The 27084-nt window shown below is 42.1% G+C and overlaps 1 protein-coding gene across 1 annotated transcript in view; it reads right to left on the bottom strand.

The window, feature by feature from the left end:
* Positions 1-10060: 10060 nt before the first annotated feature.
* LOC111977433 (synapse differentiation-inducing gene protein 1) overlaps positions 10061-27084 on the bottom strand; it is a 32549-nt gene continuing 15525 nt past the window's right edge. Inside the window, exon 4 of the mRNA XM_024006849.1 lies at positions 10061-10884. Within this exon, the coding sequence (XP_023862617.1) occupies positions 10726-10884 (159 nt within the window). The 3' untranslated portion in view covers positions 10061-10725. The remainder of the gene's footprint in view (positions 10885-27084) is intronic.

The following is a 27084-nucleotide window of genomic DNA, read 5'->3' as shown; positions in this document are numbered from 1 at the left end:
AAGAACCCACAAAACCAAAAGAGGAAATGGCAACCTAAATATGATCCCCAATCAGAGACAACGATAAACAGCTGCCTCTGATTGGAAACCAATTCAGGCCACCATAGACATACATATACCTAGACTTACCAAAGCCCCTAGACATACAAAAAAACCTAGACAATACAAAACAAGCATACCCACCCTCGTCACACCCTGACCTAACCAAAATAATAAAGAAAACAGATAACTAAGGTCAGGGCGTGACAGTAACCCCCCCCAAAGGTGCGGACTCCCGACCGCAAACCTGAACTTATAGGGGAGGGTCCGGGTGGGCATCTACCCTCGGTGGCGGCTCTGGTTTTGGACTCCGCCCCCCCTCTTTACACTGATCCCTCCGCCTTTGTAGATCCAGACCGTGGATCATCGCCGGAGGCTTCGGGCCGGGGATCGTCGCCGGAAGCTCGGGACTGTGGCCCCGTCGTTGGAGGTTCCGGACTGTGGCCCGTCGCCGGAAGCTCTGGACTGGGTACTGTCGCCGGAAGCTCTGGACTGGGTACTGTCGCCGGAAGCTCTGGACTGGGTACTGTCGCCGGAAGCTCTGGACTGGGTACTGTCGCCGGAGGCTCTGGACTATGGAAACGCACTGGAAGCCTGATGCGTGGTGCCGGAACTGGTGGTACCGGGCTGAGGACACGCACCTCAGGGCGAGTGCGGGGAGGAGGCACAGGATACACTGGGCCGTGGAGACGCATTGGAGATCTGGAACGTAGAGCTGGCTCAATACGTCCTGGCTGGATGCCCATTCTAGCCCGGCAAATGCGAGGAGCTGGAATAGAGCGCACCGGGCTAAGAATGCGAACTGGAGACACCGTGTGCATCACTGCATAACGCGGTGCCTGACCAGTTACACACTCCCCACGGTAAGCACGAGGAGTTGGCTCAGGTCTCCAACCTGACTCAGCCAATCTCCTCGTGTGCCCCACCCAAAAAATGTATTTGGGCTGCCTCTCGGGCTTCCTTGCTAACCGTGTCCCCTCGTATCATCGCCGCCGTTCCTCCTGTGCTATCTCCACCTGCTTCCATGGCAAGGACTTGTCCCCTGCCATTACCTCCTCCCAGGTCCAGGATGTCCTCCACTCATCTTTCTCCCGGGTCCAGGATGGCTGCTCCTCATTCACACGCTGCTTGGTCCTTTTGTGGTGGGTTCTTCTGTCACGGCCGTCGTAAGGAGGAGACCAAGGCGCAGCGTGGTAAGCGTACATTCTTCTTTATTTAAAGAACGAACACTGAACAAAACAAACAAAATAACAAAACGAACCGTGAAGCTAATATGGATAGTGCNAACAAAACGAACCGTGAAGCTAATATGGATAGTGCAGACAGGCAACTAAACATAGATCAAGAACCCACAAAACCAAAAGGGAAAATGGCAACCTATATATGATCCCCAATCAGAGACAACGATAAACAGCTGCCTCTGATTGGGAACCAATTCAGGCCACCATAGACATACATATACCTAGACTTACCAAAACCCCTAGACATACAAAAAAACCTAGACAATACAAAACAAGCATACCCACCCTCGTCACACCCTGACCTAACCAAAATAATAAAGAAAACATAGATAACTAAGGTCAGGGCGTGACACATTTGGATTTAATTGTATGATTGTACTTCATTTTCCAAAACCTTTCTGTATTTTCCACTTCTTCCTCTTCTCTTAAGTGGGGCAGCTGTAATCTGGGAAATGGATTTGCTGTCACCTGACTTCACTGATACAGACCATCACTTCCTGGTCTTGACTGCTTCCTCTTGCTTACTTGATAGATGGCTGCCATTACATGCACAAAAACTACTTCCTCAAAAACAAATAGATATGCAACACACTAACTGCATTACCACTGCTCAATGAAGTTATCTGGCTTGTTAGAGGGCACTTTCATTAAATGCTCTTATAGAGGAACCCTGTCTCTGTATTGTATATGTCTCCTGTGGGATAGCTGACAGTGTTGTTGGCATAGAGTAATAAATTAGCAATTTAGCTCAAAATGCTTTACATTGTATGGGAAAACTCACCTCATCCACTATCAATGTGTAGCACCCACCTGAGTGATGCCTGTGCAGGCATTTCTGTCCCAGAGCTCATCATCACACATCAGCTATCACAGTAGAGAGGTCAGGAGCGATGCATGCCAATTAATCAGGGGATGATTAGGTGGCCATGATATGAGGGCTAGATTGGGAATGTAGCCAGGACACTTGCAATTAGTGATCCCAATTGATCCCAGGAGGACCTATGGTCAGGAGGACCTCGGTTTAACATCTCATCCCAAATGACGGGACCAGTGAAAATGATGACGTCAATGTGTCGGACGGCAGTAATAGCAACACAGTTGTTTAATGAAGGGAGAGGGTGTCTGCTTAGCCCATTCATAGATGTTAACTAACTTTAGAACCTATTGATAAAGGTATCTTCTTCATCGCTTGCGGTACTTCTTTAGACACATAAGGAACGTGTATCTGTCATATCAGCGAGAATACATTTTCAAAAAACCAAAGGTTCAATTACTACACACCGTCATAGGATTAGAGTTAGTGTTCCCACACTGCCATATCTCCATGTTACAGCGCTTGTTTACGGAAGACAGACAAAAAACAGAGGCGACCACCTGTGCCAATTAGCTATCTAGCGTGCTCAGTACACCTATGTGTCAGCATAACTGGGGAGGAAGTGTAGTTTGTCAACTGGAGACACACACAGCATATGGATGCAAATCTCCTACAGTAAGTGTATATTTTTTATTTGAAAGATCATTTTTTGCTGATATGAAAGCCATGTTTCGAAAACCGTATCTTAAGCGATGATTATTGACGTTAGTAAATGTTAAAACACCGTGTCAGGATTGTAATTCACATGGAGCCAAGCGTGGGTGAAGCTAACCACTGTGAACTCTAGGGAGAAAGCAGAATTCTGCCTAGAGTTTGAGAAAGCTAGTGTCTGCTCTGCTGTGGTGTGATTGGAGCAGTGAGAAGCAGGGCCCACATATCGAGCGTCAGGAGGCATAGACAGCATTTGCATAGCAATTAAAACTCGATTGCTGGGTGATTTCCATTTGACTGCATTACATTTCCTTTTTAAAGGTTGATTTATTATACAGTACTCTCTACTTTAATGAGCCTTCCTCTTCCCACCTCTTTCTTCTTCCATTTTGTTTTCTGCTCCATCCCTCCATCTGAAGTCCATTTGGTTTGTGGTTGCTCCTGCCTGGTCTCTCCTCAGACTCCAGTGGCTAATGGCAGTGGTTATTAGCAGAGCGCTACTGTTGTCTCCCTCTTAACCAGGTGACATTGTCTGCATCACTGATCAGAAAYCCTCATTATTGTGTCTGAAGTTTCCGTCTAACCTGTGGTCGAYTGCATTCATATTGCTGATTCATTTAATAAACAAATACAGTACATTATAATGTAATCCAAACATCCAAGTGAAATTATTGCATCAGTACACACAAGTAACTGCATTTCCACCAAAGAGTTTTCATTCAGGCTCTCACTAAAGGGTCAAGCTAGAATTGCAGAATACAGTACATAGCTACAACAATGGTGTGGTATGCTGAGTGTCTCAAGCATGGTCTCCGCTGTGCAGACATGCCTGACTAGACCCCTCCCCCCTCCCTAAAGGCAGGGCTTGGTCTCCACTGTGCAGACATGCTGACTAGACCCCTCCCCCTCCCTAAAGGCAGGGCTTGGTCTCCACTGTGCAGACATGCCTGACTAGACCCTCCCCCCTCCCTAAAGGCAGGGTTTGGTCTCCACTGTGCAGACATGCCTGACTAGACCCTCCCCCTCCCTAAAGGCAGGGCTTGGTCTCCACTGTGCAGACATGCCTGACTAGACCCCTCCCCTCCCTAAAGGCAGGGCTTGGTCTCCACTGTGCAGACATGCCTGACTAGAGACCCTCCCCCTCCGCTACAAGGCTAGGGCTTTGGTCTCCACTGTGCAGACATGCCTGACTAGACCCCTCCCCCCTCCCTAAAGGCAGGGCTTGATCAAAAGCATTTGGGTCTCCTGCTCTGATCCTCAGTGAGGCCAGGCCGTGATTGCCTTCTTCCTTTCTATCGGCGTACAGTATGACGGAACCGCCCAGAAGAGCTTGGCATCTGTGTGATCTCACAGGAACTCTCTACGGCATAAGCCGGGAACACAACAGTGGAGGAGAGAAAGTAACGCTCTGTGTATGTGAGGTGACCCAACTCTGATTGTTCACTACAGGCTAACATCTGATTAGCCGCAGTGCCTGTATTGTTCATGAGATAATATGACACTAGCCATGATGACCCAGTTGGAACACAAGTGTCCGATTCTGTATCAGAGTACACAACAACCTCCTGTTGACCTGCCTTGCTCCCCAACCACTTCTCACAACTACTGGCCCATCGAGAGAGTTGTTGGCCTCGGAGAAGACTGGATGAACAAATCATTCAAAGATCAGAGCAAGTGGGTTGAGTCATCACTGCTCCGTGCCACAGCAGTGGGCTCTTGTACATTGATGCACCACTTGCACATTCATTAACATTTGCAGCTGTCATGGAAACCCGAGAGCGAACCCTTTAGAATTAATTGATAAGGGTAAGGCCAGGACCTTTTTCTTTGCTACTTATGCTGTATTATGAATAGCTTAATCTCAGCAATCTTTAATTGACCCATATGATGATTATATTGAATTTTGGGTGAAACATCTGAGTGGAGGGTTGAGATGCACACCTGGCTCAGTATCATATAGATGTATTTATTTGTGCAATTATTTATGTGTTGTCCTATGCAGGCAGTTATGCACAATATACGTGAGTGTGCGTGCGCGTGTATACATTCGTGCCCATTATTCATACCTTCTTTCATGTGGCAGATATTCTGTGATGTGACTCTAAAATGGATCTTAAGGACAAGATGTCTATTTCATCATAATTAACCCTTTAGCTCAAGGGAGAGGATGCACACACTACAGATCTAGGTTGACGTTTCTTCTTAATTAACGGCAGCCCAAACCACAGTGTTGCATCAATGGAAAAGATCTCAGACCTCCCGTAATGTAGTGTACATTATTAAGGGCAGTGTATAATGATAAACACTATACATTTCCAGTTACCCACAGCATTGGTTCTCGTTTGCATACATTTTCCATTACAAAATAATCCCCTTTCTCATCCTTTCCTTGCCTTATTCCTTCTTGAACATAAACAGGTTTAAATGTGACAGACCGGCTCGATTCGGTCTTATGTAGCAAAAATTTGAAATTGTATTTTTTACATTGGATAAAAGTAAAGACTCAGAGCTAGAAAATGGTATATCATACACTACAGTTGAGGAACAATGGGAAAGTAATTCTGGTAATTCAGTCATTCTGATTTGAAAGTTGATAAACGTGTAACCTCACTTTTGAGAAAATGGCCCTTGAATATTTTGGTAAACCTACTGGAGAGCGCTTCTTTGTCTACACCCATTCAGCATCGTTCACACCCTCTTAAGCCTTAGCCCCACCCATCTTTTTAAGGATTCACATGTGAGGCCATGTAATGTACTAACCAACCAAAGATTTCAAGACTAAAGGTTGGTTTATACTACATCTATGGACAGTTGTTGCAGTGACATCATGAACATTCTATTGTCATCCGACATCAAACTTGTCGTTATGAAAAAGTATAAACACAAAAACTACAGGCTGCATGACATCAGCAGCCTGGTGTTTCAAAATATCATAACTAGTGTATTTAACACCAATAAACCCACCTGTTTAAAAATGAATTGGGTATATGTCAATCTAGCAAACCAGGCTACTAAAATAAACGTTCTAAATAATGTTTTGGTTCGTTTCTAGCTTGTTATCTAGCTAGCTAATGTTAAGTTAGCTGGCTTGCCAGTTCAAATAATGATCATATAGCTGACAACGTCTTCACTTTAGCTCATTTGTTTTCATTATTACAGGAAAATAAACTCACAACAAAATCATTATTTACAAGTTAATGTCGAGCCAATTACAGAAAATAGCTTACGGTTGTGAGTGTGACGAAATAAAAGCAGGGCATTCTACCGGATCATTTTTTCACTTGGACATTGTCTCATTGGCCTAACGTTATATCCTAATTTGACTTTGGTGCAGGTCATGTTCTTTACATTACCGTCTCTAGTAAACACGTACTATGATTTCATTTGATAAACTTTATTTGTCACATGCACAGGATACAGACGGTGTAGTGAAATGGTTACTTGCATAGTGGAGTCTTTTGTTTAGAAATGTAGCTAGCTAGCTAAACAATGAACCATAATCCCAACTCATAACATTACTACCCTGCATGAATCTGCAGGTAGCTAACCAACCAGGTTCAATGTTAGCTAGCTAAGCTAACATTAGGCTATAACTAGCAATGTAAATGGCTCTGAGAAACAAATAATATTACTACACAGATCATACACGTAATTTAACGTTAGCTAGCAAGCCAGCAAGCTAACATTAGCTAGCTAGCTAACAGTACGTTTGAACTTTAAATGAAAACGACTTTCTGACAAAATTAGGAACGTATAAAATCTGAAAATGTAGCTAGCTAGACTATCTTACCCGTATACATGGGTGGACGCTTCTCCCTCTCTGTCTGCCCTTAGTTTGAAGACGTAATCCAGAGACAAGTGTTTTTTACAACAGCCTTCTGTGTTCTTTCTCGACTCCCTCTGCATATTTGCAATTAAACGCTAGAATTTTCTTCATCTCCTTAGCTATCATACTCTTAATTCCACAAGGCATTCCACTGATTTCAAAACTCGGTCCTCCAGAAAGTGGAGAGCAACACTTTTGCAGTTCTACTAAGTGATATCTTTCAAAAAAGCAGCATTAGAAAGGAAATTACATACAAATACTGACCAGCTCATGTTATAGACAGAAGCGTGCTACAAACTCATCTCTCTGCATGTTCAGCCTTTATCTCAGCCAATCATGGCTAGCGGAAAGGTTCCTGTCTTTTTCGGTGGCTAAACCAACAATTCGTATTTATTCGTATTTCCGGACGGCATACAAGTTAGTTATTAAGGCACGTGAAAGTTCACATGTTCCAGAAGGCATTTCTGCCCAAAAATGAATTTAGATTTTTTTTTAAAGTTTATGTTCAAATGGCTCTCCTGTGACATAGTGACGTGCGACATACACCTAGTTTCATAAACACGAGTCACAAATGTCAAACTGCTGCAAAAGCTAATGTAAACCTGTCTGTCCCTCTGTGTCTCCTCCTCAACAGAGCCCAGCCAGGCCAAGTGTTTCTGTGGAAGAAAACTCAATCACTGTTCATTTACAATTAATGGGCCTTGGGAGGAAAACAGCTGCTGTGATTCATCGACTAGATTCCTCCTCGCCACAAGAACCACACCATGTGATGAATGTTAGCACCTTCTCATTTCATTCACTTTTTGTTGCTGGTTGAGACCAGCAATGATATGTATTGTAGCTAGTGCTACTGTACATCTTTCGTCTAACCTATCAAATCTCTGGAGCCGAACACACTGGATTTGACTCAATGATTGACATTGAGAGTTAAGTGTCAAATGGGGGTGTTGTGCTAATCGACATTTGAATTAAAACACATCTCCTTTTAGATCTTACCCTGCCAACTCTGCCTCAAAGTGCAGTCTTACAGTACACAACCGTAATCAATGCCCTTCACATGTTTTAGAGGATACGACAATGCAGGTATGAATAGACTGCACTATCATCATCCCTGCTTTTCAAATCAGATGTCCTGCTAGTTAACAAAAAAATTGTTGAAGCCACTGGGCGTTAAGCTAATTACCCATCTTCGCCCACTCCCCCAGTCCCCCGCTCTCCAACCCTCCACCATTTCACCCCTTATTAGAGAGGGCTGTGGGCTGCTCTTAGCACACAGATGTTAGCAGCAGGCTTTATCCATATTGGCAGCTCTTTGCCTGGGAGTTGCTTGTAAGAGGTTTCTGGTGATAAGGGGCCCTCTGTTTAACAATGAGAGCTCTAATTCATTGTTCCAGTGCTGTCAATACATGTTAAAGGTCAGTGTATGGGTTGAGTCTAATACTTTGATGGCCAAATGCAAGAGTGTCTCATCTGCTTCTTTATCGTATCGTAACACATGTTGGAGGTCTAGACAATACCAATATTGGAATAGGCTATTGATTTCCATGGTTATTGTTGCAATCCAATTTCCCCGTGCCTTCTAAAAAAAGGGTATCTTAACCATTCCAGTCTATAGCCATAAACGTTAGGTGGTAGGTGTCTTCTTTACCCTCAAACCTCCTTGCATTTACAGAATGGCTGTTGGTATTGCCTCTGCTGGGTTTCCAGCGTCTGCTGGGTTTCCAGCCCCTGTGACTCAACCAGAGTCTGATAGCCTATTGGTATTATTTTTATGGTTACGTATTTTACTTCTCTATTGTCTTTCTCTCTGCGTTGTTGGCATGGGCCATGTAAGTAAGCATTTCACTGTTAGTCTACAATCTGTTGTTTTGGAAGCATGTGACGAATACAATTTGTTTTGAGTACAATAGGCCTTAAATCACTGAGTCTCTCTCATGTCGCATATAGATATGACACAACTATAGCCCTGTCTCTTACACACATGACATTGAAGTCTTGGCAAGCACATAGAGACGCGTTAATTACCGCCAGAGGAACATCCGCTCTGAGCTGAATTACGTTTTCATTAATTAGAGAGAAACCCGGCCTCCCTCTGATCGTGTCCACAGGGTCCCACTCACCAATCCTCCAATCACAATCCCACACTCTCATATCATGTAGGAGGGACAGAAGAAGAGGGGTTGGAGCAATTAAGGCGCCCGCAATGTCATGTAAAATGTATAAATCATCTGGGCGCCTGGCGAGCTAATATTTCTGACAGGCAGTGAGATGTTTCTGCTGCCATGAAATATGCACAGTGCGTGCAGGTGATTAGTCATTCTTGGGTGCAAGGCTGGGTGTAATAGAGTTGCAATAGTGTGTGTGCAGTGGAGGAGAGGATAGGGAGTTAGGGGAGTGAGTGGGGAAATCTGATGCTTGAGCAGGGTCCATAATGTAGGTCTATATTGACCTCAATAAACACTCAGTAATCTTTTAGTGTGTTCAAGTAATATTTTTGTTTGTTAGAAGCCTTTACATTGCACATAGTATTTTTTTTTTGAAACGTATTTTATACTGTACAGTATATGCAACAAAATAGCCTAACCTGCAAGACCATATTACTTAATGTGGTAATACTGTGTGCATGAAGAAAAAAAACTATAATTTTAAGAAAGTTGCAGCTGAACTAACCCAAGTCAGACAGTGAAATCAGCCATTTTTTTCATGGAAATACTACATTTAATTTGCAAGCACTTYTATGTCAAACACTGAGTCCAAAGAGTTTCCCCCAAAAATGGACAGTGTTGACATAATAATAATTACATTTGTCCTACTTCACACATGTACAAGTGTGTATTATACATATGTGTGAATTGGAAATTTGTTTTTTGCATAACTCACTCCCCCTGAGACACCCTCGGAGAGTGCGGTCACAGCCAGAGATCAGCCATTATTGATGGCAATCCTGGAGCAATTAGGGTGAAGTGCCTTGCTCAAGGGCACATAGACAGATTTTTCCACCTAGTCGTCTCGGGGATTCGAACCAGCAACCTTTTTGGTTACCGCCCCAACGCTCTTAACCGCTAGGCTACGTGCCACCCATACGTAGTAGCAGTATACAACAGGAAAATAAATAGTATTGCAAAAACAAAAATTGCAGTTAGGCATGTATCGAGGTATTTACAGCATGGCTTCTGCCTCCAAAGACTCGTCTGCTTTCTCTTCCTTAGTGATTTGTGCCTATCAACATGGAGGTATCTCTGTGTAAGCAGGTTCTGTCAGAGAGCTGCAAGCCTGTGCACTTGATCTCCCTGACGAAACACAAAAGCATGTTGTCGTAGGGTTACAACAAAGCTCCACATTTCAGGTGTGTGGCATGTGTTAAAAAATATTGTGCCGTGAGGACACATCAGTTCTCCCTTGAGATAATAGGACTACCAAGATACTGTATTAGAGTGCAGTTTTACTTTAATGTATATAGACCATCACCTTACTTTATAAGTGAGCTGTAGTGTCTACTATGCGACTTCCACAGATCAATTCAATGTGATGTAGAATACATGTATACAGGTTGAATGTATGGATGAGTGACAGCTTTAAAAGCACTTTTATCCACCCTCTTTATACTCGACAGGAGCTGCCAAATGTGACTGATAGTGTGGTAAATGTAGCTGGACATAAAGCAGCCCACTGCACAACTCACTGTTAACCGAGCAGAGAGCATGCCCTGTAAACGAACAGTATGCCCTTGGTACAGGTAATATTTAGTGCATGTTGGTCTGACCTCTCAAAGGATGTGTCTTGCCTTGGTAAAACTCACACACGTATTTTAGACATCTGAAGAACAAAATATTCAGTTGTGTATAGAATGACTAAGAGTTTCCAGTTTTTCTTTGTCAAAATGAGAGAATGACTTGACCATTACAAGACTATTTTCCATATCATAACCCTCTTATGTTACATCCCATGAATTGAGTCAACCATATGGCCAGGTCCTGTCCATCCTGATAGTCCCATAGTTTGCAGGCCTAAACTCCATTGTTAAATTGCCCCCAAGTGAACCACTTCCCCAGCGCAATCAGTCCTGTAGTGCAGGGGGTGGGGCCAGGGCAAGGCTACAAGTGGTGGTTCTTGGAGAGGTATGCGATGAGCGCTACAGCCAGGCCCACATAAATGCCTGTCCCGATGGTGATTGACAGCACAGCCAGGAAGAGGGCACGTCTGGAGCTGGAGCTGGCCAAGTGGAAGTCCCCCTTAGACACGGCCTTGTTCGTCTAAGGGAGAGAGAGAGAAAGAGACACAGAGAGACAGAGAGGCAAGGGGGGAGAGATAGACAGACATAATTACTCAATTAATAGGAGGAAATGAAACAGTAGATTGGCCCATTTCCAGTGAGATGTCTGGGGGATCTTGTGGGGTCTCTCAGCAAAACATGGCAACACACAAAGGATAATAATGAAATCACCTGTGACTCAACCCACCAATAGGGCCTGTAGCCTTTTGATGTGCACAAGATGTTACCAAGATTAAAGTGGGATATTCTGATGAATACATTTCTGTCTCAACAACCTAGAGGTATTCCTTATCATTTCATCTACACTGTACATATCTTCCCTGACACACTTCTCCGTGAACTCTTAGCCCTTATTACCTTGCTGAGGATCATTCTGATGTATTATGTAAAGGGGAGGGGGAGTTGGATTGTTAGCAAGCAGACCTTGGTCTTTTATCTTCAGCCTTATGGGTGGCCATCAAAAGACTGCCTCCAGACAGGCTCTCTCTAACATTGTTAATTGTGCACATTTGAACTCCAAGACATGTATTAATGAACCAGTCCTCATTTAAAGATTCCAGACGAAGTTCATCACAAGGTGGGTAGGGGCTGAAAGCTGATTACCCCACCGGTGCTTGGCYCAAGGTTTCAAATAACTGTTCTGTGGTCACTGGAGGGTGAAGACAGGAGATGAGAGGATTGTGATGTTTTTATCTTGTTATTTTCTATGTTCAGACAGGTGCATAACATGGAGACTAATTTTTTTATGTACAGTGAACACAATGTAACAGCGAAATAACGAAAGGCTCTATTCAATCTATAAAGCGTTACAGATTCTGCGATAGAAAAGTAAAAGTAATTTCCAATTGAGCCGATATATGGAGTGTTTACCGTGAATGCAGTCTCCGCTGAAGCAGAAACATTGATTTTAAATTTCAGTCACGCTGTAACGCTGAACTTCCGCGATGCGGATCGAATAGAGCCCTAATTTTAAAAAATGATAAGAACTTCCACCACAACTACTGTCTCTACCGCTGTTGTCTGTCAAATGTTTTGTTACTTCTCAAATACCTTTCCAATTTAACRGCACTAAGAATTTGCCTAATTATATAATTCTGAGTGGAGATATTAGATTCATTTCTAAATCTTTTTTKGGGGGGGAGGGAAATCTACAACCCTTATGAAGCTTGCAATATCTTTGTTCATATACAGTGCAGTACAAAACTGCTTCTCGCTGAATAAACAAACCTCCTCTGCTGCTGCAGGAAAAGAGTGAGTCAGAGGAAGTGAAATGGTTCCTTGGAAGATGTGGGAACGTACGTTTTTGGTTTCCCAAAAACAACGAAGACATAAGTGTCCTGACCGGTAAAGCGTAACGTTTTTTAAACGTTCTGAGAACGGAAGTGAACATTTTGTCTGTTCTGGGAAAGTWATTTTTTTAGGTTGCAGGGAGGTTCTGATAATGTTTTACTATGATTCCTTGAAAGTTTTATTAATGTTCTGAGAACGGAAATTAAATTACTTTCTGAGAACACTGCTAGCTTAGTTTTGGTTAACTGTTTTGAACTCCAAGCACAGATAGGACACATGGACATTTATTTGCTTAAGCATTAAACATGCAAACACATTTATTTACTTTTGTGGCACAGCATCAGTGAGATTCAAACCTATGGTATTTTGATCTCTAGCCATGGAATTAGTCCAATGCACCACCAGGATGGAGCTGCTTTTCTAAACTCATACAAAGCTGTTCATTTTAGTCTATTCAAACAGATGAAATTCCAAAGGAAACAAGAACTTATTAAGATCACAGATAGAGTATAGGGTTTTCTTGATGCTGAAAACCGAATATATGTTTTTAAATAATGTTCTTAGAACATTCTCTGAATGTTACTAAAGTTTGCTTGTGGTTTTTATGGAAAGTTTTCTTAACATTCTCTGTACAATTTGAGAACTTTCATTTAAATAGAACCATAAGGAAACATTACACTGAAGTACTGAAATTCCCACAGAAGAACGCTGTTTCTTAATGTTCTCTGAACTATTTGAGCACATTCCCAATGTTAAACCAGTTGGAGAACCTCCCTAGGATATTACCAAAATTGTATGAAATGAAACCATGTTTGAACTTTTAGGAAACGTTCTGTTAGAGTAATGAAATACCAAGAAAGGAATGTTATTTTGTCAAGTTCCTTAAACGTGCTGAGAATTTTCCAAAACCAAGGAACTATCCTGCACCGTTCGCCGAACGTTGTGGGAAGGTTGTATGCAAAATAACCATAGAACAACCACACTCTCACCAAGCTCTAAGAAACATATGGTTCTCAGCATGTTATGTGCTTGCTGGAATGTCATTCTGTGCAACAGGTCCATCCTTGTCATGACAATTTTATTTTCACACAAAACAGTGCCAAAGAACAGCGATGTTGGAATCATTGACATATGGTTTAATCTTACCAGTGTATGAAGAGACCATAACAAATGATATTCAATCACAGGGAGGGATATAACACCTCTGTGTTAGGATCTGTGTAACTTTTGGGATCGTTCATAAAAGCCAGGCTTTTTATTCTCAACAAAACCAGGTTTCTATTCTTGCACAATCATATAAACTAACTAATACCCAATAGGCTAACTGAACATGCATTTTCTCTCGTACAGTTCCCTTTTTAACACCAAACACATCACTGGTGTGTGTGGCTAAAGAGCTAAGGCAGCAGCTACTCTTCCAGACAAATTTAGGCAGTTACTTTTATACATATATATATTGTACGTGGACACCCCTTCAAATTAGTAGATACAGCTATTTCAGCCACACCCGTTGCTGACAGGTGTATGAAATCGAGCACACCGCCATGCAATCTCCATAGACAAACATTGGCAGTGGAATGGCCTTACTGAAGGGCTCAATGACTTTCAAAGTGGCCCTGTCATAGGATGCCACCTTTCCAACAAGTCAGTTAGTCACATTTCTGTCCTGCTAGAGCTGCCCCGGTCAACTATAAGTGCTGTTATTGGAGCAACAACGGCTCAGCTGCAAAGTGGTAGGCCACAAAAGCACACAAAACGGGACCGCCGAGTGCTGAAGATCGTAAAAATCGTCTGTCCTTGGTTGCAACACTCACTACCGAGTTCCAAACTGCCTCTGGAAGTAACTTCAGCACAAAACTGATTATTGGGAGCTTGATGAAAAGGCTTTCCATGGCCAAGAGTCGGCTGGAGTGGTGTAAAGCTTGCTGCCAATGGACTCTGGAGCAGTGGAAATGTGTTCTCCGGGGTGGTGAATCACGCTTCACCATCTGGCAGTCAGACAGACGAATCTGGAATTTGGCGGATGCCAGGAGAACGCTACCTGCCAAAATGCATAGTGGCAACTGTAAATTTGTAAGTCGCTCTGGATAAGAGCGTCTGCTAAATGACTTAAATGTAAATGTAAAATGTAAAGTTTGGTAAAGGAGGAAAAATTGTCTGGTGCTGTCTTTCATGGTTCGGGCTAGGCCCCTTAGTTCCAGTGAAGGGAAATCCTTTATTTTTATTAATCAAATTTTTTTAGCGGGTGGAACAGCATTAATATTGCATATACAGTACTTCTATCAATGTAATTGTCTGTATAATTTCCAATCCCCCTTACWTGTAACATGTTGACTTAACTCTAGAATGCCTACTTCAAGTGTTTTAGTACTAGTCTGTAATCTCAGGACTTAACCTATGCCTTTTTTGAATAAATATGTTATTTTAAATATATACAGTGCATTTGGAAAGTATTCAGACACCTTGACTTTTTCCACATTTTGTTACGTTACAGCCTTATTCTAAAATGGAAATAATTAATAAAAATCTTCATCAATCTACACACAATACCCCACAATGACAAAGCAAAAAGAGGTTTTTCTGAACGAAAACTGAAATATCACATAAGTATTCAGACCCTTTACTTAGTACTTTGTTGAAGCACCTTTAGCAGCAATTACAGCCTTGAGTCTTCTTGGGTATGATGCTACAAGCTTGGCACACCAGTATTTGGGAGTTTCTCCCATTCTTCTCTGCAGATCCTCTCAAGTTCTGTCAGGTTGGATGGGGAGCGTCGCTGCACAGCTATTTTCAGGTCTCTCCGGAGATGTTCGATCAGGTTCAGGTCCGGGCTCTGGCTGGGCCACTCAAGGRCATTCAGAGACTTGTCCCGAAGCCACTCTTGCGTTGTCTTGGCTGTGTGCTTAGGATCGTTGTTCTGTTGGAAGGTGAACCTTCGCCCCCAGTCTGAGGTTCCGAGCGCTCTGGAGCAGGTTTTCATCAAGGATCTCTCTGTACTATGCTCTGTTCATTTTTCTCTCGATCCTAACTTGTCTCCCAGTCCCTGCCGCTGAAAAACATGGTCTGAGTGTCCTTTAGGTGCCTTTTGGTAAACTCCAAGCAGGCTGTCATCAACTATTTATTGAGGAGTGGCTTGCGTCTGGCCAATCTACCATAAAGGCCTGATTGGTGGAATGCTGCAGAGATGGTTGTCCTTCTGGAAGGTTCTCCCATCTCCACAGAGGAACTCTGGAATTCTGTCAGAGTGACCATCGGATTCTTGGTCACCTCCTTGACCAAGGCCCTTCTCCCCCGATTGCTCAGTTTGGCCGGGCGGCCAGCTGTAGGATGTCTTGGTGGTTCCAAACTTCTTCCATTTAAGAATGATGGAGGCCAATGTGTTCTTGGGGACCTTCAATGCTACAGAAATGTTTTGGTACCCTTCAACAGATCTGTCCCCCTACACAATCCTGTCTCAGAGCTCTACGGACAATTCCTTCCGACCTCATGGCTTGGTTTTTAGACATTTTTGCAAATTTATTAAAACAAAAAACAGAAATACCTTATTTACATAAGTAATCAGACCCTTTGCTATGAGACTCGAAATTGAGCTCAGGTGCATCCTGTTTCCATTGATCATCCTTGAGATGTTTCTACAACTTGATTGGAGTCCACCTGTAGTAAATTCAGTTAATTGGACATGATTTGGAAAGGCACACAACTGTCTATATAATGTTCCATAGTTGACAGTTCATGTCAGAGCAAAAACCAAGCCATGAGGTCTAAATAAGTGTCTGACCTCATTCTGTCCTCTATCAACACTTTTTAAACTTTTGGTGGCAGCGAGGATGACATACGAAAGTAGTCAAGTATATCTCCACCATGTATATCTCACTAATATAATATAGAGCTGGCTGGATTTTCCATACACCAGCAGAACAGAGAAGAAGCTACGTCTGGTGAGACGAGGGGTGGGGGTGTGTGTTTCTTTTTCAATAACAGCTGGTGTGCGATGTTTAATATTAAAGAAGTCTCGAGGTATTGCTCGCCTGAGGTAGAGTACCTTATGATAAGCTGTAGACCACACTATCTACCAAGAGAGTTCTCATCTATATTATTCGTAGCTCAACCAACTCTGTAAGGCCATAAGCAAACAAGAAAATTCTCATCCAGAAGCGTGCTCGTAGTGGCCGGGGACTTTAATAATGCAGGCCCACTTAAATCAGTTTTACCAAATTTTTACCAGCATGTCACATCCGCAACCAGAGGGRAAAWAACTATAGACCACCTTTACTCCACACACAGAGATGCATGCAAAGCTCTCCCCCRCCCTCCATTTGGCAAATCTGACCATAATTCTGTCTCGATTCCTGCTTACTAGCAAAAACTAAAGCTGGAAGTACCAGTGACTCGCTCAATACAGAAGTGGTCAGATGACACGGATGGTACRCTACAGGACTGTTTTGCTAGCACARACTGGAATATGTTCCGGGATTCATTCAATAGCATTGAAGAGTATACCACCTCAGTCATCGGCTTCATCAATAAGTGCATCGAYGAAGTTGTCTCCACAGTGACCGTACGTACATATCCCAACCAGAAACCATGGATTACAGGCAGCATCCGCGTCGAGCTAAAGGCTAGACCTGCCGCTTTCAAGGAGCGGAACACTAATCTGAACGCTTTTAGAAATCCCKCTATGCCCTCAGACGAACCATCAAACAAGCAAAGATACYYACTCCAATTCGCATACCACCCCAACAGATCCACAGATGACGCAATCTCAATCGCAATSCACACTGCCCTTTCCCACCTGGACAAAACRAACACCTATGTGAGAATGCTGTTCATTGACTACAGCTCAGCATTCAACACCATAGTTCCCACCAAGCTCATCACTAAGCTAAGGACCCTGACCTAAACACCTCCCTCTGCAACTGGATCCTGGACTTCCTGACGAGCTGCCCCCAGGTGGTAAGGGTATGCAACAACACGTCTGCCACTCTGATCCTCAACACTGGGGCCCCTCAGGGGTGTGTACTTAGTACCATCCTGTATTCCCTGTTCACCCACGACTGCGTGGACAAACACGACTCCAACACCATCATTAAGTTTGCTGACGACACAACAGTGGTAGGCCTGATCACCGACAACTATGAGACAGCCTATAGGGAGGTCAGAGAACTGGCAGTGTGGTGCCTGGACAACAACCCTCCCCAATGTGAGCAAGACAAAGAGCTGATCGTGGACTCAGGAAATATCGACATCACCACATCACCAACAAACTATCATGGTCCAAACACACCAAGACAGTCGTGAAGAGGGCACGGACAAAACCTTTTCCCCCTCAGGAGACTGAAAAGATTTGGCATGGGTCCCTAGATCCTCAAAAGTTGGACAGCTGCAACCATCGAGAGCATCCTGACCGGTGCAAATATATATATATATATATATATATATATATATATATATATATATATATATATATATATACACATATACACACTAGGGCGGTGTCAGAAAAAGGCCCAAAAAATTGTCAAAATCCGCAGTCACCAGTCATAGACTGTTTTCTTCTGCTACCGGCTTGCCGGTACTGGAGCACCAAAGTCTTAGGACCAAAAGGCTACTTAACACTTCTACCCCAAGCCATAAGACTGCTGAACAATTAATATTAATCACATTGCAAACCCGACCCCCCTCCATTTGTTTTGGTACCTACTGCTACTCGAGTGTTTATTATCTATGAATAGTCCACTTCACCCTACCTACAGTTACAAATGACCTCAACTAACCTGTACCCCACACTGACTCGGTACCGGTACCCGGGACCTGTATATAGCATTTACATTTTACATTTGCATTTAAGTCATTTTTAGCAGACGCTCTTATCCAGAGCGACTTACAAATTGGAAAGTTCATACATATTCATCTGGTCCCCGTGGGAATGAACCACAACCCTGCGGCGTTGCAAGCGCCATGCTCTACCAAATATTGTTATTTTAGTGTGTTACTTTTTTTATTAATTCTCATTAGGTTTTTCTTCCACTCTTCCTGAACTGCACTGTTGGTTAAGGGCTTGTAAGTAAGCATTTTGCTGTAAGGTCTACACTTGTCGTAATCGGAGCCTGTGACAAATCAAGTTTGATTTGGCTAGTTCAGGATATTTACGCCTCCAACTACTGATTTCCTTTACGATCCATGAAGGTATTTAAAACCGTATTATAATCYCCCACCATAGTAATAGAGTCTAGGCTTGATCAATTATTTTATATATTTTCAAAGAAGTGTGGATCATCATTATTTGGACCCTTTAGATTAATGAGCCAAATCTGTTTATGGTCCAATAACATATTTAAAATAATCCATCTACCTTGCGGATCTGTTTGGACAATTTGCACATTTGGATCACAATTATTGTTAATTAATATCATCACCCATTTTGAGTCTCTTTGCCATGGAAGAAGTATATTTCGTCACCCCCGGTCTTTGTCCACACCACTTCATCTAAAAGTGTTGAATGAGTTTCCTGTAAACAATAGCTGTATTATTATATTCCTTCTCTTTTAGCCATGTAAATACTGATAATCTTTTCTTATTATCTGCTAARCCATTACAATTATAACTGGCTATACTTATTTCACCATTTACCATAATGAGATCCAAGTTTAAATTCTATTTATCATAATATATGTTTCTAAACTTACCATAAAAACAGTACCATGATGATTGAGTGTCCATATAGCTGTACCTTGATATCTGCACTACTAGTGAGTAAACCTCCAAATTGTTCTCCACTATTCCACMTGCTAAAACCTCCMTCTATCCCAAATTGGGTTGTCATCCCGGTGACTGGCAGACCACCCCTGTCCACCCGGATCCTAGGGCSTTTAAGAGATTGGGACCCATCCTTTAAAAAGCGCACACAGTGGCACCTACAGAACAGAAGCAGATGAACAGCCAAAAGCATTTCCAACGCCCTCACCTCTATTGTATTATATACTGTTATTAAAAAAATATATACACTTATATACTGCATATCTTAAATTATTTCCACAATTAATCAATAATATGCGTAATAATGTAGGCACTTCATACGAAGGATTGTTACCTATAACAATTTTTTGGGTGGGCAATWATTATTTTGGGAAACAATTATTGTGATTTATCCTATGCTGTCCCTCACAACAAATACCCCTTAGCAACAGATGTGGGATACATGCACACTCTCCCCACCCTTCCCCCACAAACAACCACAAGCTCAGATGTTCAACAGTTGTTCCATCCCAGAGCCCAACTCAAGAGAAGACTTGATGTGCGATTGCATAGACAGTTGTAGTTGTTTGAGAAGGCATGCAAGAATGGGGAGATTTGATTAACCAAATGTCAAGTCCTAGCKGATGGAACTCAGATACACCCCTTTCCCCTGAAACACACACACGCTGGTACCCCRTTGTGACCATTTTCCCAAGCATCTCTGTGCAGTCAGACCTTTTGATTATTTTGTGCCGCCAGGGTCACAATCATTTGCCCCCTATCTGATTGTCCGAGTGTAACCCCCTCTCCATGGGTTACTGCAGCTAGTGTTGCCAGCACCACCACTACTTGGTTGATGGTCTCCACCAGAATTCCTACCGGCTAGGGACAAGGTCATAAAAGTTCTTATTAGCAAATTCCTTGTATATTATGCTCTCCCACCCGGGGCTTTGGCTTTGTTGGACCAACCCTGCCAGGCAGGCTCAGATCTTGAGTGGCGGTGCTGCTTAGTGGGTCTCTGACCGCGTTCATCTTTCTGTCTTGGCTGCGTGTAGGCTACTTACAGTAGGCCTATAAAACGGATGAGGACTTCTCTTTAGTCTGTGGGTCGCTCAGGTGGGTGTCTAGGTATAGGGTTGGGGACCGTTCCATCATGATAGGACAATAAATAAATAGACTATATTTGTAATTTATTAAAACATTTACTGTATATCCCATATCTGCACAAAATTGAAAACTCTCTCTGTCACAACTTCTGCTCGCAGACACACATGGGCTCCATTTTCCTTTTTCACTCATTTAACTCACCACACTTTCCCAATCACAAAAACACACACCCCATCTTCCATCACAACAACACTCCCCCCACATACACACCCGCACATACCCACATACTGTTCCTTCTATGTCCTCTGTTTGCTGTGTTTTTACCTCTACTATGTTGATTCCTACCTAATTTCGGGCTTTTGAGTACTTTTGTGTTCCAGTTCCTTATATTTTAAGATGTATTATTTCAATAATTGTCCTTTCGTCTAATGCTGTCTTTTATCTATTTATAAATATTATTTTACAACATTCTCTATCTTGAATGGTATAGTGTATTTCTTTATCAATTGTTGTATTTGATTGTTTTCCTGTTTTTATAACAATCCCTACCATGGATAGTATTGGGTGTTCCATTATTCGACTCMTCAATGGGAACTATTATCTAGAATAGCCATGGAGTAGTCTTGGTGTCTCAGAACAGTTGGTTATCAATGTACAGTTTATCAACTACGAGAGCTACACGTTTCTATCACTTTGAAGAGTGGGTAGAGAACTTTGCGCCGTTCTGAAACTTCCTTCAGGAACTGATCATTCATGCGCCTGAAGGGAAATCTTAACGCTACAGCACACAATGACATTCTAGACGATTCTGTGCTTCCAACTTTGTAGCAACAATTTTGGGAAGGCCCTTTCCTGTTTCAGCATGACAATGCCCTTGTGCACAAAGCAAGTTCCATACAGAAATGGTTTGTTGAGTTCGGTGTGGAAGAATTTGACTGGCCTGCACAGAGCCCTGACCTCAACCCCATCGAACACCTTTGGGATGAATTGTAATTCCGACTTCGAGCCAGGCCTAATCGCCCAACATCAGTGCCTGACCTCACTAATGCTCTTGTGGCTGAATGGAAGCAAGTTCCTGCAGCAATGTTCCAACATCTAGTGGAAAGCCTTCCCAGAAGAGTTGAAGCTGCTATAACAGCAAATGGGGGACCAATTCCATATTAATGCCCATGATTTTGGAATGAGATGTTCGACGAGAAGGTGTCCACATACGTTTGGTAATGTAGTGTATATAGAATTAAAAACATTACGTAACAGATTTCGCTACACATTAAGTGTGCGCCCTCAGACCACTACTCTACTACTACATATCTACAACACAAAATCTGTGTGTACGTGTGTGTATAGTGCGTATGTTATTATGTGTGTGTGTGTATATGCGTCTGTCTGTGCCTGTGTGTGTGTGTGTATGTCTCTTCACAGTCCCCGCTGTTCCATAAGGTGTATTTTTATAGTTTTATTTTAAATCTGATTTTACTGCATGCATGAGTTACTTGATGTGAAATAGAGTTCCATGTAGTCATGGCTCTATGTAGTACTGTGTGCCTCCCATAGTCTGTTCTGGACTTGAGAAGAGACCTCTGGTGGCATGTTGTGTGGTGTATGCATGGGTGTCTGAGCTGTGTGCTAGTAGTTTAAACAGACAGCACAGTGCATTCAACATGTCAAAACTACTCACAAATACAAGTAGTGATGAAGTTAATCTCTACTTTGAGCCAGGAGAGATTGACATATTGATGTTAGCTGTGTACAATCCAGTGTTACTCCAGGCAGTTTAGTCTCCTTGCTCAATTTCCACAATATTCATTACAAAATGTAGTTGAGGTTTAGGGTTTAGTGACTGATTTGTCCCAAATACAATGCTTTAAGTTTTTAAAATATTTATGACTAACTTATTTCTTGCCACCCATTCTGAAACTGACTGCAGCTCTTTGTTATGTGTTGCAGTGATTTCACTTGCTGTGGTATCTGACGTGTATAGTCAGCATACATAGAAACAGTGTCTTTACTCAGAGCCAGTGGCAGGTCATTAGTAAAGATTTTTAAAAGTAAGGGGTCTAGATAGCTGCCCTGGGGAATGCCTGATTCTACCTGGATTATGTTGTACAGGCTTCTATTAAAGAACACTCTCTGTGTTCTGTTAGACAGGTAACTCTCAATCCACAATATAACAGGCGATGTGCCCTAACACATACATTTTACCAGCACCAGATTATGATCGATAATGTAAAAAGCTGCACTGAAGTCTAACAAAACAGCTCCCACAATCTTTTTATTATCAATTTCTCTTAGCCAATCATCAGTCATTTGTGTAAGTACCGTCCATGTTGAATGCGCTTCCCTGTAAGCGTGCTGAAAATCTGTTGTTACATTTGTTTACTGTGAAATAGCATTGTATCTGGTCAAACACCATTTTTTTCAAAAGTTTACTTAGGGTTGGTAACAGGCTGATTGGTTGGCTGTTTGAGCCAGTAAAGGGTGCTTTGCTATTCTTGGATAGCAGAATAACATAAGGCTCCTCCACACACTTTCCCCCATGGCCCTGCAATACAAACTCAATTCAAAAGGATTTATGTAATGCTTTTTGTCAGGATATATATTTCAGTCCTTGAGCCCAAGCAGCAAGTTGTTTTCTCCTGTTCTGTGATCCATTTATATATTACTGACATATAGCTACCTCAGCCATGTCCAGACCTGAGGAACAGAGAATGAGGTTTAGCCACACACATTGTCTGGATTCACAAACTGCAGCCTCAGTTATAAGCTTTCGTGAAAGGCTATCTTATTTTCATTAAGTACAGTATGTTCAAAAATATGAGTCACCATGGTTAAAATGTGCTTGAATCATTTAGGACATCACCTAACTGCTCACTATATCAACAAGACTAACCCTAGCTCTTGTGAACTTATTGATACTCCAAACTGTAATAGGTTTTATAGAAGATTTACTCTCTTGCCCACATCACTGACTGACAAATATACTAAAGAGGCACTTACAAGACAGACCACGAAGAAGACTAATAACATGCAACGTAATAATCGCTTCATTTTCAGATCGATTAAAAAGCCTCCTACTTTGTGAAATGAAACATTGGTAATATGATCTTAAACCTAGTACTCATTACAGATGAGGAGATATACAAAACGAGGTAATCTTAAAAAAAAAAAAGGAAGCATGATGATTTCTCCAATTAGTCAAAAAGCATTGTTCATGGAAGCAAAGGATCAAGTTAATTTAAATAATGATTTTCTGCTTTTGCTGCTGCTTTGTATTGAGAGGTCAAATTTATTCTCTAATATAATATATTACATTTACAGTGTCTGGACTGTCTCTTATACACATCTAGATGTGTATAAGAGACAGACACTAACACACACACATTCTCTGTCCAACTCCAAACAATGCTACCATGAGGTCCAAAGGCTGATTATCATCCCCTGCGTGGGGATCCCTAATCCATGGATAATCTGGGCTTGATGGTATTATTTCATATAAAGAGAACTCCCACCCACAGCCCCCACCATCCTCCAAAATATAAGCCTCCACAGAGACCTTAAAGATCAATAGCAGACCTGAGCAGAGTAACTGCAGGCCATGTTACAGATTTAGTGTGCATCGAGCTGAAAGATGTGGGCCTTGGCCCCGCTGCCCCAGTGACATCTAAAATCTGAAGCATTTTTGATTACTCTAGTCTCTGTGTTTGATGTAACACACATTTCCCCAGGGGGGAGGGGAAGCCGGGCATAGACACAAAAATGTACCTTCACTACCTTCTAAAAATATATATATATTTAACCTTTATTTAACTAGGCAAGTCAGTTAAGAACAAATTCTTATTTACAATGACGGCCTACCTTAACCCGGACGACGCTGGGCCAATTGTGCGCCGCCTTATGGGACTCCCAATCATGGCCGGTTGTGATACAGCCTGGAATTAAACCAGGGTCTGTAGTGACGCCTCTAGCACTGAGATGCAGTGCCTTCGACCACTGCGCCACTCGGGAGCCCATCTATCTTCATCACATAGTGAGGATACATGCACAGTTGAACCATTCGCAGAGCTATGCGAAGGTAATAGCCTTTGTTAACATGACAATGAACCATAATTGATCTGTGTTGTTATGTCTATGATGTTACATACAGTATTTGAAACAAAAGACGAGTAATTTCTGCATGCTTAGAAAGGTTAGCAGGACATGGTTGTTTTGGCTGCAGCCGGCCGAATTGTAATGAGGACAATGAAACATTCAGTTGGGCCTGAAAATGACTGTTTATGAATATACAGTATGAGAGACATCTCTATAGAATGGCTTCGATGTTTTTGTTTAAAGTATAAGACAGTTAGATCAAGATTCCTCAGTAACTCTCAGGAGCCCTTCAAAAATACAGACTGTTTCAGATGACTGACAAATGCATCAAAATGAGCCACAGTGCTGCCAGTCTGTGTCTCGTTATTCTAACTATCATCTGTTTAAACTAGAGGATGCCACATAGGGTGTTGTTGAGTCTTGGGAAAATCTTAGACACAGTCCCATTTTCCACCCAGCCCTCCATAAATTGAACGAGCATACTAAGTATGCAAATACGATTAACAATCCTATTGTTCTGCGCAGGCGAGAGACAGTTCTTTGTAATTACTGGTTCAATTCAAGTCAGCATAATTAATTAAAATCAAAGCAAAAACGAATTAACCACGGAGCAACTGCAGTTCTTCAGATGCAGTACGGAGAAAGAGAAAAAGAGAAACCGCCACGTCATTTTGCGACTGAGGATGAATGTTTTTTACAAAACACATTACACAATTATCTTCTACCCTTGTGATCTGAAGGTGTTTCCTGAAAATAATCTTTCACATTTCAAAAACAAACTTAAATACAGTACTCCTACACTATTGTCCACAGGGACATAAATGTACTGTATACACTACATGAAAGTATAGAGAAGTAGGTCATTGTGGATAAGAGGAAAGGACATAAAAGCCCATCCGTGGTATACAGTAAATAAAGAATTTGTGCTTTGTGGATCATCGCCATCACCCAGGAAAGGTATTTGTTCCCAGCTTATTCCATACAAGGCCCACTCTCACACTCTCTCTAGCCAAAATATTATATAAAAAGCTTACTCCATTTGTATGGAGTAAACTCTAAAAGCAGTGAATTATGCACACTGGTTTAGCAAAAACAGATTGTTGCAGTTTGGTATCGGAAACAGTGAGAGACCTCCTCTCTAGGGAGTCGGGACCTATTCAACTTTGCCCATGTGATAGTATGGAGCTTAATTAAAATAAGATCTACAGTATTAATATCTCACCGTGACAAAAAAACAGGGGAATTATTCAGCTGCACATAATRTATTTTTCCATCACACCATTTGTATACACCAACACCTTAATTCAGAGAATAACAATGACCTGGTATGCTCAGGAAAATAGATAAATAACAATTCCAATACAATAATCCGTGGCAAAACCAATTACTCAAATCACAAAATCCGCCAATAACAGAAGAAATGTTTGAGTGGTACAGGTAATAGTAAAATACTATTCCTATTTGTTTGTGTCTGTGGCTTTGACAATGGTAATCCTGTGGAGAAGCACGATACCTGTCTCAACCAAAATTAAATGAGGTGTTACTTATTCTTATACAGCAGCTGAATGACCAGTCAGGATGTTTCATTTCCAGCAGATCTCATTCTGGTCTCTTGTGTTCAGGCCGTTCAATCTGTATTTGGCCCCAGCTTAATGAATCTGTGAGCCGGTAAATGGGCACATGCATAAAGATGAAGCTGTCCATTTAACCACAGCGATTGAAGTGGGTTATGTGATAATAGTCGTGGACACATGTTGTTTGCTCTTGCTGGGTAGAAAGAGGGAACACAATGCACCAATTTGGTCTTGTCGATGCACAGTTGCAATATATCAGCGACAGCTGTTGATTAAAACTGTCTGGGTCCAACCATGTAATGTGTCACTAGAACGATGGTGAGGGCCGAGAGAGGGATCCTCATGAAAACAACTATTTCATTAGTGAACCAGAGTTATATATTGCCCTGGAGAAAGTAAATAAACACCTTAAGGCTTATTCAAACCAGGGAAATASCCTCAAAGCAAAGCACTTTAAATATTCAAAGAGTTATGCATGTCCATTTACACAGCAGTATTTCTCCGTGGATCAATGGAGCGTGCAGATCTGATTTATGCTCTGTGTAATGGCTTTTAGTTAGCCTGGTCGCAGAGTTGTTTGTGCTTTAGATTGGTTTGACAAAAAAAAAGTCGGGAGAGTGTGCTAATGCACAAACAATTTTGGCAACCAGGCAGGCACTTCAGGCAGTAGAAGGTGGCAATTACAATAAAAAAATGCTCTCAGCCGGTCATATTAACTACAGAGATAAATGGACAGATTGGCCCTTGTTCTCCACCAGGTTGCTCTTGGATTGGTGCACATCTATAGAAGAGACCAACYCTTGCTTGAATATGTATTTCACAATCTACCCTCTCTGATAGTTCCTCTTAAGCCTTAGAACAGATGGGAAGTAGTGTGGTGGTGGTTGCAATATGCATGATGACCAGAGCTCTTCCACTCTGCCAGATGAGTCAGAGGAACATAGTCATYATCAACTGTTTCACTGTTGGTGTCATAATAATGAAAGTGGAAAGAAAGCGTACCAAAACACGCTTCCGCCCAGCTTGATCGAGAAAAAAAAGGGAATCAGGAGCTTGACTGAGGGACTCGAAAATCCCGCAAAAACATAAAGAAAAATGGTCACTCTGTGTCTGTATTGATTGGAGTATAGATTGAAGGGACATACAAACAGGCTTATGTTTCGGCGTAATGACCTTAGATTCAGTCTGGGTGTTTCCGCTTCGATAAAAGCCAATCCATGCATGTCCTTTGAGTTTGAGACAGTAACATAAGAGTAAGGAGTAAGGATGCTGGGAGCTGTTGATCGATATAATAACATATAGTTGTAACACTTAACTGCTCTCAGAAAATGGCATCATTACCACGTAAGACGTAAAAACTATCAGGGGTACCAATGCAATAATGA

The sequence above is a fragment of the Salvelinus sp. IW2-2015 genome, linkage group LG18, assembly GCF_002910315.2.
Source record: "Salvelinus sp. IW2-2015 linkage group LG18, ASM291031v2, whole genome shotgun sequence".
NCBI classification, from domain to species: domain Eukaryota; kingdom Metazoa; phylum Chordata; class Actinopteri; order Salmoniformes; family Salmonidae; genus Salvelinus; species Salvelinus sp. IW2-2015.
Note: the sequence above shows the minus strand (reverse complement) of the source record. Positions and strands in the feature narration are given on the sequence as shown.